Source organism: Calliphora vicina, chromosome 2, assembly GCF_958450345.1.
Source record: "Calliphora vicina chromosome 2, idCalVici1.1, whole genome shotgun sequence".
Lineage (NCBI taxonomy): Eukaryota > Metazoa > Arthropoda > Insecta > Diptera > Calliphoridae > Calliphora > Calliphora vicina.
Genome location: NC_088781.1, coordinates 55,505,246 through 55,519,182, shown reverse-complemented (window position 1 = coordinate 55,519,182; position 13,937 = coordinate 55,505,246). Strand labels below are relative to the sequence as shown.

The 13,937-nt window shown below is 30.0% G+C and overlaps 1 protein-coding gene across 1 annotated transcript in view; it reads left to right on the top strand.

Annotated features, from left to right (window-relative positions):
* The first annotated feature begins 1,129 nt into the window (after window positions 1-1,129).
* LOC135950463 (neural cell adhesion molecule 2) overlaps window positions 1,130-13,937 on the top strand; it is a 30,208-nt gene continuing 17,400 nt past the window's right edge. Inside the window, exons 1-3 of the mRNA XM_065500003.1 lie at window positions 1,130-1,298; window positions 1,897-2,028; window positions 5,373-5,525. Of these exons, the coding sequence (XP_065356075.1) occupies window positions 1,130-1,298; window positions 1,897-2,028; window positions 5,373-5,525 (454 nt within the window). The remainder of the gene's footprint in view (window positions 1,299-1,896; window positions 2,029-5,372; window positions 5,526-13,937) is intronic.

Sequence of the window (13,937 nt, the reverse complement as noted above, 5' to 3'; positions counted from 1 at the left end):
TTATATGAATAAAAAGTATGAAATCGCTAGAATTTTTATATAAAATTAAAAAAATCTAGTTTTAATGGCTGAATAACATGATATAGAATATTTGCATTTCCTTTTAATTGCCAATACTTTTATCAAACTTTTCAAAAGAAAATCAATGAAAATCGACCATCTTTTGTAACGAATAAGAAATAATCTAGTGAATGTAATCGATTATTCGCTAAAATTGTATACTAAAAATCATAAAACTGGCTCCAAACTGAAGAATAAATAATATGCAAAATTTCGCAAATTTTTTCGAGCGAATAAAAAATTATTCGATTAATTACGAATCCAATAACCAACAAATTTAGTTTTTAAAACTATTAAATATATCTATTTCAAAAAGAAACTAAGATCAAAATTATAATTTTTTTCAGCGAATAAAAAAATTATCGAGTATAAAATCATAAAATAAAAAATTATTCGAATAATCATCAAATTTAATTTGTGTACATATAAACTTTCAAAAACCAACCAGACACAAATGAAAATTTTTTGTAGCGAATACAAAAAAAAATATTCGAATAATTGAGAACGAATATTCAATCGGTAATGTTTTAGGTACCTTAGTCAGCAACTCAGAATATTTATTAACGAATTTATTTACTAAAAAGAAAATTAGATCGACAATTTTATTTAAAGCTGAGAATTAAAAATGATTCGAATAATTGAGAGCGAATAATTGGTATAGTTTCAGCTTCTAAAATACAAAATCTAATCTAAAAAAAATTATTCGAATAATTTCATGTATAATCGATTAAAAAAAATAATTGTGTTTAAAATAAATTAAATCTTGTTGTCAAGTCATTGCGGTTTGTTCCAATCGTTTTTATTTAAATTTTCGTTACAATCTTTTTAAGAATATATAGTTTTTAGATCGAACTACAATTAAACATTGTTGTCTTTCTAAAATATTTAAAATTATTTATATTGAACGTAAAGTGCTTTAGTACCTGATGAAATAAATCTGAAATGACGTAAGCATCAAATACATTATTCCTTCCATTCATCTTCAGACATTTTAATTTATTTCTTTTGTAAATAGTTTTAAAATCTTGCAGAAAATACATTTTGTTGGATTTATTCTTCTTTTATAGAAATGTCACAATACAAATTAATATTTCAAAATGCTTTTATTTCTTGTGCATTTGCAGGATCGTTGGCATTATTCTTTGAACACATTGCACTGGAGGACAAGGGCAATTGGACATGTGAAGTTAATTCGAAGGATATAAAAGAACGAATATCCTTTGAGTTATTAGTGTATCGTATGTATTTCAACTATACTATATACATATGTATACAATTTCAACTGTGTAGACAATTTCTCACAGAATTTGTAGATTTTATTTTGATTTTTTCTTTTTTTCTTTTACATTTTAGTTCATGTTGTTTTTTATTGTTTTTTCTGGTCAAATTCAGCTCATTTTTCTTTTGAAACTATAATGAAATCGTATGATGTTTCCAAGTTTTATGTTGTTGTTGTTGTTTTGGTTTATTATTTCTGGTCAAAATCCTAATCCTGTTGTCAATTTACGCTTGGCTTTTTGTTGCTCCACTGGTTGTTGTTATGTAATAGAGAGAGAGACACACAATCCTTTTATTTATCCAGCCAACCAACCGACCAAACAACCAGTCAGCCAACCAACCAAGCAACCATCCATCCAAACTAGTCATCCATTATTTTTCTAAAAGATACAAGTTCTGTTGCAACTTTCACCCAAACACTCACAGTATGTTTTATTTTTATTTGTATTTTTTTTTAATTTTCTCTTTCGTTTTGTTCTAAATTCTTGTTTATTTCTATTGTCCGTTTGACTGCTGTCCTGTCACATTGTGTAAATATATTTCCGCATCCTTTTGTAGAGAAAATATCCTTTGACAAAACGGAACTGGTGCAGTCAGCTAGAGAAGGTCGTGATGCCACTGTTTATTGTTTGGTGAAAGGTGATCCACCACCTGCCATTTCATGGCTCTTCAATGGAGAGTCCATAACAAGTAAGTGTCATAGTTTTTGCTGTTGTTTGTTTTTGTTATTGTGTTATCACTTTTTGTTTTGTTGTTATTGCTGTTGTTTCAGCTGTTGTTAAGAAAACAATATGGTTTGGTTTGTCTATTGTTTAGAAGCTGTTAAGTGATTACCGTAGTTGATTTTGGCACACATGATACATTATTAAATTAGATATAGAAAAATATGTTGTACTTATCTTGGTGTTTAATTTAGTTTAATGGGTGAAGGAGCCAATGTGAAGGGTCTTCAAATAGGGACTTCCGAACTTTGACAGTTGATATCGGCCATATTGTTGAAGCTACATCTGTCGAACTGGCTGTCATTTTTATTCAGTGACGGATATAGTATTCAACAACACGTGGAAAAGATCTCATTTCTGGATGAATGTCAACAAACAAAATTGTCGAATTTGGGACGATACCAATGTGATCAAAAAGAGTCCAAAGCATACCAAAAAATCCAATGGATTTTGTGCTGGCGGCGTTATCGGTCCATATGTTTTTGAGAACGTATTGGCCAGGCCATCACCGTCAACGGCGAGGGCTATAAGTCGAGAATACCAACTTATTTTTTCCTGATTTAGATGATATGGACACCAACGACATGTGTTTTCAAAAGGACGATGATACATGGTACACAGTTCATGTCACATTAGAAATTTTGCAAGAGCGATATGAGGGCATGTTCACCTCACGTGAAGGTGATGTGATCGTGCTATTTGACATCATTAGACATTTTCTTGTGGGGTTTTCTTAAGTCGTAGGTCTATGCGAATAAAATTGGACATTGTTTTTCCAATTTGGTTATCCCATCCAAAAAATAAGATTTGTCAAGGTCATTAAAATAGGCATTTGATGACCGATTCACCCAGAAAAAAAACACTATTTTGACAGCTGTTTGGTCTCTAGTGTGTTGTTGTGGATCCACGTTTCGTCTACGGTTACGAAACGGCACAAATACCCGTCCATACTGTGATTAAACAAACCCTAACACGCCTGCCAAGTTGTTACAAGATTGCACTAATGCAATCGATTGTGATCAAACGAGGCACCCCACTTGAGGAAAACTTTCTCATATCCAAGTATGTATTGGGTATAGAGACCTAAACTGGGCGTCCAGAACGTTCGGCATCTTACGTAATTGTACGGCACCGAAATTCAGTAACCCACTTTTTACCATTGAAATTGATAGTGCAGAGTTCTCATAGTATTCATCAAGCTTAGCCTTGGTTTGAGTGATGGTTACTCCCACAAAAAATAATGCTTAATGAGCAGACGAAATTCACTTTTTCCATTTTCTCTTCAAGTCACAAGGTAATCTGCTATCAATGGCTGTCGAAAACAAACTTAATGACGCAACTTGTTCAAAATTTATCTCGGCTTCGTAAAGCCAATTAAGGTTCACTCATCACGTCCACAGATGAATAGTATGCAACTGCATCTCCAACAACACTGAGCTAAATATCAATATTACTATTTCAGTAATGTCTTATATTATTACCAATAAAATCGCTCAAGAACAACCAAAGTCCAGGTAGAGACAATATATTTCCAGAGCTTTTAAAGGCAGGTCCCAAAATGAGCGCACAACTTATTTTTCTAAGACATCTGGATGTCAAGGAGCATCTCTGACGAGCTTAAAAAAGGTATTATTGTAAAGATACCCAAGAAAGGCCATTTAAAAATTTTAACAACTGGAGGGGAAACACATTATGCTGAACAAATACATAGTACATGTTCTAAACAAGAGTATATCGGACGCATAAATGTCGGGACTAAGAAAACAAGAGGCTGGATTTTGCCTTAACAAGTCATATGTTGATCAAATTAACTCGCTAAGAGTACCTGTGTACTTTATATTTATAAACTTTGGGAAGTCATTTAATAGCTTGTTTATTGGAACGCCCTTGAATGGTAAGGCGTTTCAGCTTGACAAGCTTTTGCACGTACTAGAAAAAATTGTCAAGTCGCCATCATCTAATTTCTCCTTCTTCTTCAAGTTGCCGAATTTTACACGATGACATGCTTAGACGTAATATTGAGGTTGACACTGGCATTCCTCACAGATGTGTGATATTTTCACTGATATTCAATGTCGTGCTAGATGTAGTGACGCGTCATGAAATGTCGAGGGAACCGAGGAATGGGCTGGTTATTGCACGAAAGGTTAGAGGACATTGAATGCGCAGATGACATATGCCTGCTCTCTCATAGAAATACTGGTATGACGGATATGACCGAGAAATTAAAGCGACTTACGTATCAGAAAATGCTGGACCGAAAATCAATATAAATATAACGAAGGTTATGAGAATTAATTCAGAAAATTTAAATGTCTTTTTAATAATCAATGTAATATTAGAATAAGTTAAAACTTTCTGTCATCTTGGAGTTACAATAAATGATTGATCTATTGCAGACGGTCTGCATAACGTCTTCAACATCACTCCTCAGGGGAGTAGTAGGAGAGGTCGACCAGCTTACACATGGCGAAGAAAAATTTACAGCGAGCTAAAGAAGATGCGTAAATGCTGGAATGAAGTAAAATGTATAGTGATGGACAAATCTGAATGAATGAAGTTTATTGAGGCCCAATCCTCCTTATATGATCGTAGGGAATATATATCAATTTCCGTTAGTTATTTGAAGGCTTTCGAAAGTCGAAATTAACAGGCAGACGTATACATCTAGCTATATTAATTAATCTATCTATAATGACCCATAATACATGTATATATTGAACTCCACCAAAGAACTCAGAAAAAATACAAGATTTTGATCTTGGTTCTTCCGATTTTTACAATATTCGGTAAACATGAATTCTTTGGAGTCCTTAGGACATTTCCAATTTTATTTATTTTAATTTCAAAAACCTATCTATTTTATTCACGATCCAGAGGGAGTGAAATAGGAATTGCCCACCCCAAAACCGAAAAGTTTTTATATAAAAAAGGAAAAAAAAGAAAAATGTAGATTTCAGTGAGAGAAGTTAAGTTTAAAATATTAAAATACATATATTTTAATTTACAATATTTAGTAAAGTTTCAAACATACTATTGAACCAAAATGTTTAATTTCAACTGAATTTATTAACCATCATGTGGAATATTACTGCATCTAATTCATGTGAATTTATTGCATAACTCGTAGCAATACGATTAAAGAAAAAAATCGAATTTCTTTAAACATTTATTTTCTAATATGTCATTTATATTTTTATCCCTAATACAAATCCCCTACTTATTGTAATATTTATGTATAGTACATACAATAAGTATATTTTTCATATATTTTTTTCTAATATTTTATATATTTTTTTGATTGATTTACAGTTTCTAACAACACAAAATATCGACCCATGTCAAATGGTCTTTATATCAAGAATGTAACGCAAGCAGATGCTGGTGAATACACATGTCGTGCAATGCGTATCACATCGACTTTTGCTGATTCTGATCAGATAACGATACTACTGAGAATACAACGTAAGTAGAAATATAAACAAAGTGCATACTTTGTAATATAAATATATACAGTTGTTAACAAAAGTAAAATCAACAAAAATTAAAAATGTTTAACTTGTATGTAGTTTAGATTAATTATGTTATAAGAATTTGCGAAATACTTACGCAGATAAAACAGATTCAATGTGGCAACCGATTTTTTTGTGCTAATACAATGATTCAATTGTACGAGTATATATCGATATTTGTCGGTTGTTGCAACAGAATATCTGTTGATAGAGAAGAAACAATAACGTTTATCATCAAAAACATTGCAGACACAACCACAAAATTCGGTCATTAAGACTAAATCATTCTATCGTTAACAAATTTATGATTGAATCAGCACCGAGTCAAGGTATCATATGATCTAAAATCTGTATTCTCTCTTATTAAATAAAAATCGTAAAACTGCCTAAATCTGATTGTGAGTTATAGCTATTAAGTGTTTGTCAACTTTTACCATTGAGTATACTTTGCATCTGCAGCCATTGACAAAAGACAATAGCTGCAACAAAAACAACATCTGAAGTTCTGTTCAGTAAATAAAGCACACGTCTATTAGAATGGCTCAAACAAATTTAATTTTAGATGTTCCCAACCATAGTGTATATTGAAACAGAATTTCTAAATACATATTGTTGCTTTTTTACCTTTTAAAAATGGTGGTTTATTTAATTTAAATAAACCGTATTCATTTAATTGCATATAAAAGCGGCCAGTGGTATACAAATTTGTAACAAATCTTTATTTAGTCAAATCTATACAGTTTAAACAGTCACTCACAATAATACAGTTGCTGTTAACTTTAACAGCGCCTACTGTTAGAGACACTGACTCCTCAGCAACTCACTGTAACTATTTATATACACAGTGCTATATTCTAGTAGTTTCATGAATTATCTTCAACAATGATATCCTAAAGCTTTTAAAGCTGCTTTACAGTTGATGTTGTCATACTTATAAACAATGTTAATAACAATATGTTGTCAACATTGTTTATAAGTAGAAGCTCATGGAAATATAAGCTTTTACTTAAGTTTCTCACATTTTGAAGTTTTTTGAAACACGCAAAGACATCGTTTTTTTGAGTAAATGAAATTGAAGCCATCCTAATGTATATATGCGTTGATGGCACATGCATTTATTGGCGTATATGTGAGTTACACAAAGTGTATATCCATAAGGGTGCAACTTATTTTGCACTTTTTTGATTTTGTTTCCATTATTCTCTCATTATTTGTGTCGCACAGACCCGAAAAGCTGGCCAAAAATATTTAAAGTGTTTTTGAATTAAAAGTTTGAGTTTTTTATAGTTTTAGGTTTTATTCAATGATTTCGCCTAGCCCCTATACAAATTTTCCCTCGAAATTGTACTTATATACTCATAAAAATGTTAATTATCATGATTGCTACATGATAAAATTTATCAATTAATCAGTTTTGTTGAAATAGGACCACATTTGACCATAGATCCCATATAAGGACCCTTTCAGAAAATCACTTTTATGTTTATAATCCATAATTGACCCTACCCCCGGAATAAAAACTCTTTTTAATTTTTGAAGAAATTGTTTCATTGTTTTGAGTTAGAAGTGAAGTGATTGATAAAATAGAATAAAAAAGTATTCTAAAAAAATCACTAAAAATAATGGCACAAACTTGCACAATTCTTTTTTCTTGCTTCTAAAAATAGACATCACATTTTGTGTGGTTATAAGAGGGAGGATCAAAAAGACACAAAAAAATTAGATTTGTAGAGGTCATCAAAAAATATACTTTTTGTGAGATTATTTCATCTTTGGAGTCAATTCTCTTAACGGCGAGATATTTCTTCAGGTTTGGGAAAGACATAGTTACTCACGCCTAAATCCGTGGAATAGGGTGGAAGCGGGAGTATTTCATAGCCTAATTCATGGATTTTTGCCAAGAAAACTGCACATGTATGCGTCCGATTGTGAGCAAACGTAGCAGCCTTCTTAAGGGAAGCTTTATCATGCCCATGTGATAATTAACTTATTGAGGTTGGGTGGTCACTTTACTAACCACATTTTCTATAGTCTTTAAAATACAGTTTATTGTCATCTATTGCCATTTTGCTAAATAACTCATTCGTATAAAAAAGACTTTTTTATAAATATCTCTTTTTGTCGTAACTAGAGGTCGCTAAAGTTAGTACATTTCAACATAAATTGTATAGAGAAAAATATATTTTTTTATGGTTAACTTAAATCATTGTTAAAAGTTCGTTTTAAAAGATATAAACTCGCGATTGGCTGCAAATGAAAGAATATGAATGTGGAATTATGGAAAATTTCTTTTTTTTTGTCAAAAAAGGTTTAACAGTTTAATCTGCGCAGTTTTTAATAATTAAAATTTTTTTTTGTTGTAAGCCTGAAATTCTAAAATTTTGTTGGAATATTAGTAAAATATATGTTAATCTATTTTGATTGTGTTTTACTATAAAATAGCCTTAAGTATTATCTATAAGAAAATGTAATCATTAGTTGCCCTTTCGTATGAAAACTATTAAAATTTTGTTTTTGTTTAAATGTATAAATTATCATTTCGTAAATTTTCAATTTGATGGTTTGGGGAAATAGATCCAGATTTTTGATTTTCTATAAAATAATACCGTTTTTTCTTTTAAATAAATAAGAAATATTGCGTTATTTAACAAAAGTAGTTTAATGGAATAAAGTGTATTAATAGGTCTTTATTTGGTTCTTGATGTTGTATATTTTTTTGCTGAAATCAAAAAAAATTCGAAAGTTTAATTTAATTTTGAAAAAAAAACATGTTAATCAATTTTAATTTTTCTTCAATTTTATCTAATGCCTATCTCTTATTTATTATAATGTGAAATCATTATTTGTCCGTTTTGACTAGAACTTAAAAAAAAAATTGTTTTTGATGGCACCCATAAATTATAAATTTTTACCGTAAATGTAAGTAACTCAATAATTGAATATAACCTACATATCCTTAGGTTGAGATAGTAATATGAGCTTCTGCAGATATTAGGAACACTTAAAGTATAATCCAACATCCAGTTTCTAATATTACAGCTGAACCATAAGGCTATCAACATTTGAAAATGTCCGTCCGTCCTTCCGAATTTAGAAAATATATACAATATTTCAGTATTTTTTTTTTAAAAAAAGGATATATGGCAGTTATGTAAATCCTTGTTAGAATTGAAATGTTAATAACTAAATTAATCTAATATTATAAGAGAACAATATTTTCTGAAAATTAATAATTTTATTCAGGTTTATAGTTCTAAATGACAGTAGCAGTTCAGTTCAAAAAGTCGCGGACTTATGGACCCACCATCGTAACAATATTTGTACAACACTTTTACTACAGAAAATAGCTGTTGATTAAGTCTTTCAGATGAAAAAAATCCAATAAAAAAAGGTTATCCGTTTTTCGTTAAATGTTCAGCATTTGGTTTTTAGATGACGACGAAAATTTTAGTCCAGGGAAAATCAAAGAAGGTTTAAAATAACGACCACCCTAATACACATACATGGAAAATGTGTGTTTATGTTAGAGCTTTAACTTATACAAGGATTTCCTTCAAACACACATTCAATCACACTGTTACAACGAAGAGTGTTTGATGTTTGAGTGGCCTCTTCTTTTGTTTTGTTGAATGTGTGGAAAACTTGTTGTTGTCGTTATTTTCTAATCCAATGCATCGTGTAACCAATATAGATTTATTTACAGTCTATGTTTTGGATATAGGAACAGTAGCGACATTACTGATATATTCTTCTTATAACCAAGTTATGAAGAAGATATTAGCTCAGGAGTTTATTTAATAATCGGCATTCATTAACACCAGGTGCTGAACGCGATCGGATATTTCGATGTCCAGAACTCGGTAGTTAGAGAAACTCAAAATTGTGAATAAAAGGGACCACATTTTTAATTAGTATTATTCTTTCAATGCAAACATATATATTTAAATCTATTTTGTAATGGATTTGAATACAAGAAAAATTGTATTGATTTAATAAGGAATTAATTATATAAAGAATGAATTCACAAAGGAATTAATTCAATATATTTGATGTACAGAGGAATTAACCTTATAATGAATTCAGTAACGAAATTTATAACTTTATAATATTTGCAACAAATACTGTACCTACTTAAACATCTAACAAAACTTACACACTGTGCACTTGTGTATCTTGTTAGTCAACGTTACTTCTAGTCTATTTAACATTCAACAGAAGGGGATTTTATCTATGTTACGAGTGTACAAAACGACTGAAGACAATTGACAATAAATAGAGCAAAGTAAGGTAATTGAAAAGTCTGTTAAATTATCTAATAATCTATGTGGGGAGATATTAAATAATGAGAAATTATTATTTCTGCGAATATTTAATAGTCTTTAACCATAAGCAGAAGCAATGTTGGAAATATAACAAAACAATGTTCTTCGAAATAACTGGAAAAATAATTGCAATCAAAGGTATAGTAGTTAATTAAGGTCAAAATGAGATTGATCTATATAATGTTTATATTTCTCTCAATGTCCAGCAGGCTACCGACTATAGTTTTTACTAAGTTCCCAACTAAATTTACGAAAACTTTGAACTGTGGAATTCTAACCTTGGGAAATATAGCAGAGTATTAAAGTAGTTCAAACTGAATTATGTAATTCTGAATGTCTTTATAAATTTGTCAACCAGAAAGTCAGAAATAAGACACAACTAAAGCTTAGGGTTAATTTCGTTTTTATTAAGAATTTGGATAGGAAGTCTTCATTAATTACATTTATTTAGCTCTAGGCATATTTCATTACCATACGCATATTTCAACTATAAGCGTTCTTCAGTGGGTGCGCATGTTAAATTTTTGGGGTACTTTAAAATAAAATTCTTAATAAATGCGAAATTAACTCTAAGCTCTTTTTTTGTTGTGTCTTATTTCTGACTTTCTGGTTGAATTTTCCGTTTTGGTGTATTCAGGGACTTATAGTAAAATTTCACGGACAATATTTTTGCGGAACATTTTAACCCCTTAAATCCCTGTTTTAATGGAGTTTGTTACTCTTTTTTAAAATAAGGACAAAAAAGACCCTGAGGAGTTAGAGGTTTAACATACTCTACAAAAATGTTCTCCGTAACATTTTGCATACATTTGCTGAATACATTTTATACCTAAAATGTTCTTTAAAATAAAATTCTTAATAAATGCGAAATTAACCCTCGGCTCTCTTTTTTGTTATGTCTTATTTCTGACTTTCTGGTTGAATTTTCCGTTTTGGTGTATTTACGGACTTATAGTCAAATTTTACGGATAATATTTTTGCGGAACATTTTAACCCCTTAAATTCCTGTTGTAATGGTGTTTTTTGCTCATTTTTAAAAGAAGGATAAAAAAGACCCATGCCTTGAGGATTTAGAGGGTTAACATATTCTACAAAAATATTCTCCGTAACATTTTACATAACTTTGCTGAACACATTTTATACCTAAAATGTAAGGATCACATGGTTTCTTATGACGATTAACAATAAGAATGTGCCAGAGTTGGGAAACTTTAACCCCCCCTCAAATGAAATTCAGATGTATACTTTTTTTATCTCCTCTATCAAAATTTATTGGTCGGACCTCGTAATTTTTTTGGTGTTGTATAGTGTAATTAATCCGAAACAATTTTTAAATGGTATCTGAGATTTTTTTATATTTCAACTCATATTGGTTCAATGTTCCTTTTTATTCGCTAATGTGAAAATCTAGCATGATTTACTTAAATGAATCATTGCTTGAATTACTTCTTTCTAATGTAGTTTTTGGCTAGGTCAATAAGTCCGTGACTTATTCTTAAAGGAATAGACCAAAAAAATCAATAATTGTATGTCTTGAGTTACAAAACATTTTTTTGATATCCCTTTTGATACTAACCGACTAAAAAGCTATTCAAGGAAATGACATAAGCTTTCTTTTGAGAAAAAAGGACCCATTTTTTTACACATTTTTTTTCGAAAGATTGAGGAAATAGCTATCTAAACCTGTTTGGCCAAAATGTCAAATTTTGAGAGAGTTCTTGAACGATCTTGATGAAAAATTGTGTCTGAATTACTATCCAATTGGACTAACCTTGGTGCAAATTTCATCCCAATCGGAAGACATCGATTTAAAAACTTGGTTCACTTGACAAGAAATCCCCCATATATATACATAAATTGAAACCTAATTTTATAACGAAAATCAAACATTGATATCAATATAAAATTTAACTCAAATAAATGTTATATAGTTACACAGAAATCATGCTTCAAAATTTGTTGATGGTCGGTCTATAAATAGTCATAAGTAGCTCCTAAATAGCGCCCACTTCAAAAAAACACTTAAAAAGAAATAAATCTTTTCGCGTTTATAATTATGATACAACATTTTGTAGAGATGAGTTTAATCCTCTAACCGGCCAATTTTATTTCGAGGTAAAATAATATACCAGGTTATTGTTTGAAAAAAAAAGAAATACGTTGGAATAAAAACAAACAAAAGACAAGTGCACGTTCTTGTTTATCACAATAAGTAAATGGTTTGTCTCTTTACTCATATGTACCGTTATAACGGGAAAAATAACCAAATAATGCAGCATTACATACATTTAACATACCCGCCTAAAGGCAGCCTTGCCGGTTAGAGGGTTAATGAAATCTAAAATCGTACTAGAATATTTTAAGGAAACCGATATATATCAAAATTATAATTGGACATAGATTCCACTTGAGCATACACTTCCCACTTTAAACTGTTACGATTGATCGATAACAAAGGAAAGAATTATTGCTAAAATATTTTCAAACAATCGCCTGTCTGAAACTAATTTTATTTTCTATAAATATTTTTATAGATTCTATTAATGTTTTTGTTTGATTTTTATTTTAATACAACACTTCGGATAAGACAACAACACAAGCAAATAAATAGATGTGTTTGTTGTTATCATGTGCATCTTACTCACATTTGGTAAGTTCGTTTGCATGCGTGTTTTTAACATGAGTTGATATAATTCTCATTTGGTTAAAAATATTTTTAAATAAGTAGTTTTGTTTTTGTCAAAGACTTTACAAGAATTGTATGATGTATGATAAACATCTAAAAACATTAAATACTGTTTTAGATGTTTATTTATTATTGTTTTCTTTTCTTAGCTTTTCCTTCTTAATTTTCTTATTTGTAATTTTTTTTCTTTATTTTCCTATTTCTATTTTCTTTTTTTTCTGATATTATTATTTAAAAAAAAAAATTGTATTGATTCTATACCAATTTAGCTTAAAAATAATTTTTTGGACCAGACAAATATATATATAAAAACTATTTTTAATTTGAATTTTTTTTAACACTTAACTTTTTAAATTTCTTGGAAAATATAGCTACTTTGATACAAAACTTCAAATATAATGTGCAACCACTAAATGTTATCCAATTTTGATAAAATTTTAAGGATTTGGATGTTTGATGACAGAGAACTACAAAATGGGCCACCCTACTAAACACTTGAATACGCACATTATTAATTAATCAAAATAATTCTACTCTTGAAATTTTTATAATTTATTTATAATTACACTGTCCAACAAATTGAGACTTTTTGATTGGAACAGAATAGCGACGCTATAATTCTGAAAGTGTATGTTGAGTAGATTATTTTTGTAGAATAAACTTATAGTCCAGCGGGTCTGAATTTTTTTTTACAGTGGGTCAGAATTTTAACTTTTTGATCGAAGGGAGCATTATACTAACTGAAAAAAATGTTGTAAGTTAATCTCTGAGAGAATTCTTATTGTCAGAGTTATATTGTGGAATTTTATGAGGATTATTTTTGTTGAAGTTCCTAACCCTCTAGCTCCTCTCTTTAGGGGTCAATTTGGCCCTTTTTTTGAGATAATCAAAAAAAGTCCTTTCAAAAAGAACATTTAAGGATTAAAATATTTTACAAACATTTTTGCCGGAAAATTTCAGTTGGTTTACCAAAGAATAAGTTTATTCTACAAAAATTATCTACTCAACACGCCCTTTCAGAATTAAAGGGTTGCTGTTCTGTTCCAATCAAAATGTCTCAATTTGTTGGACAGTGTTATTATAGTTTATTTATTGAATTTATTATGATATGTAAAGGGTATTTTTTTAAACCCGATAGAACTTACAAAAGGTTTAACTGTCATACTGCTGTCACTTTTTGACATTTGACATACTCCAGCAAATTATCATGAATAGATTAACGCTTGAACAACGGTACCAAATTATCCAAATTTACAACATTGTTCATGTTATTCGTGACATACAGCCAGCAATGATCGAAAAGGTGGCTTAAAATTGGACGTTAAGAATGCGCTTCGTCAAGAACAGTAGCGGTAGC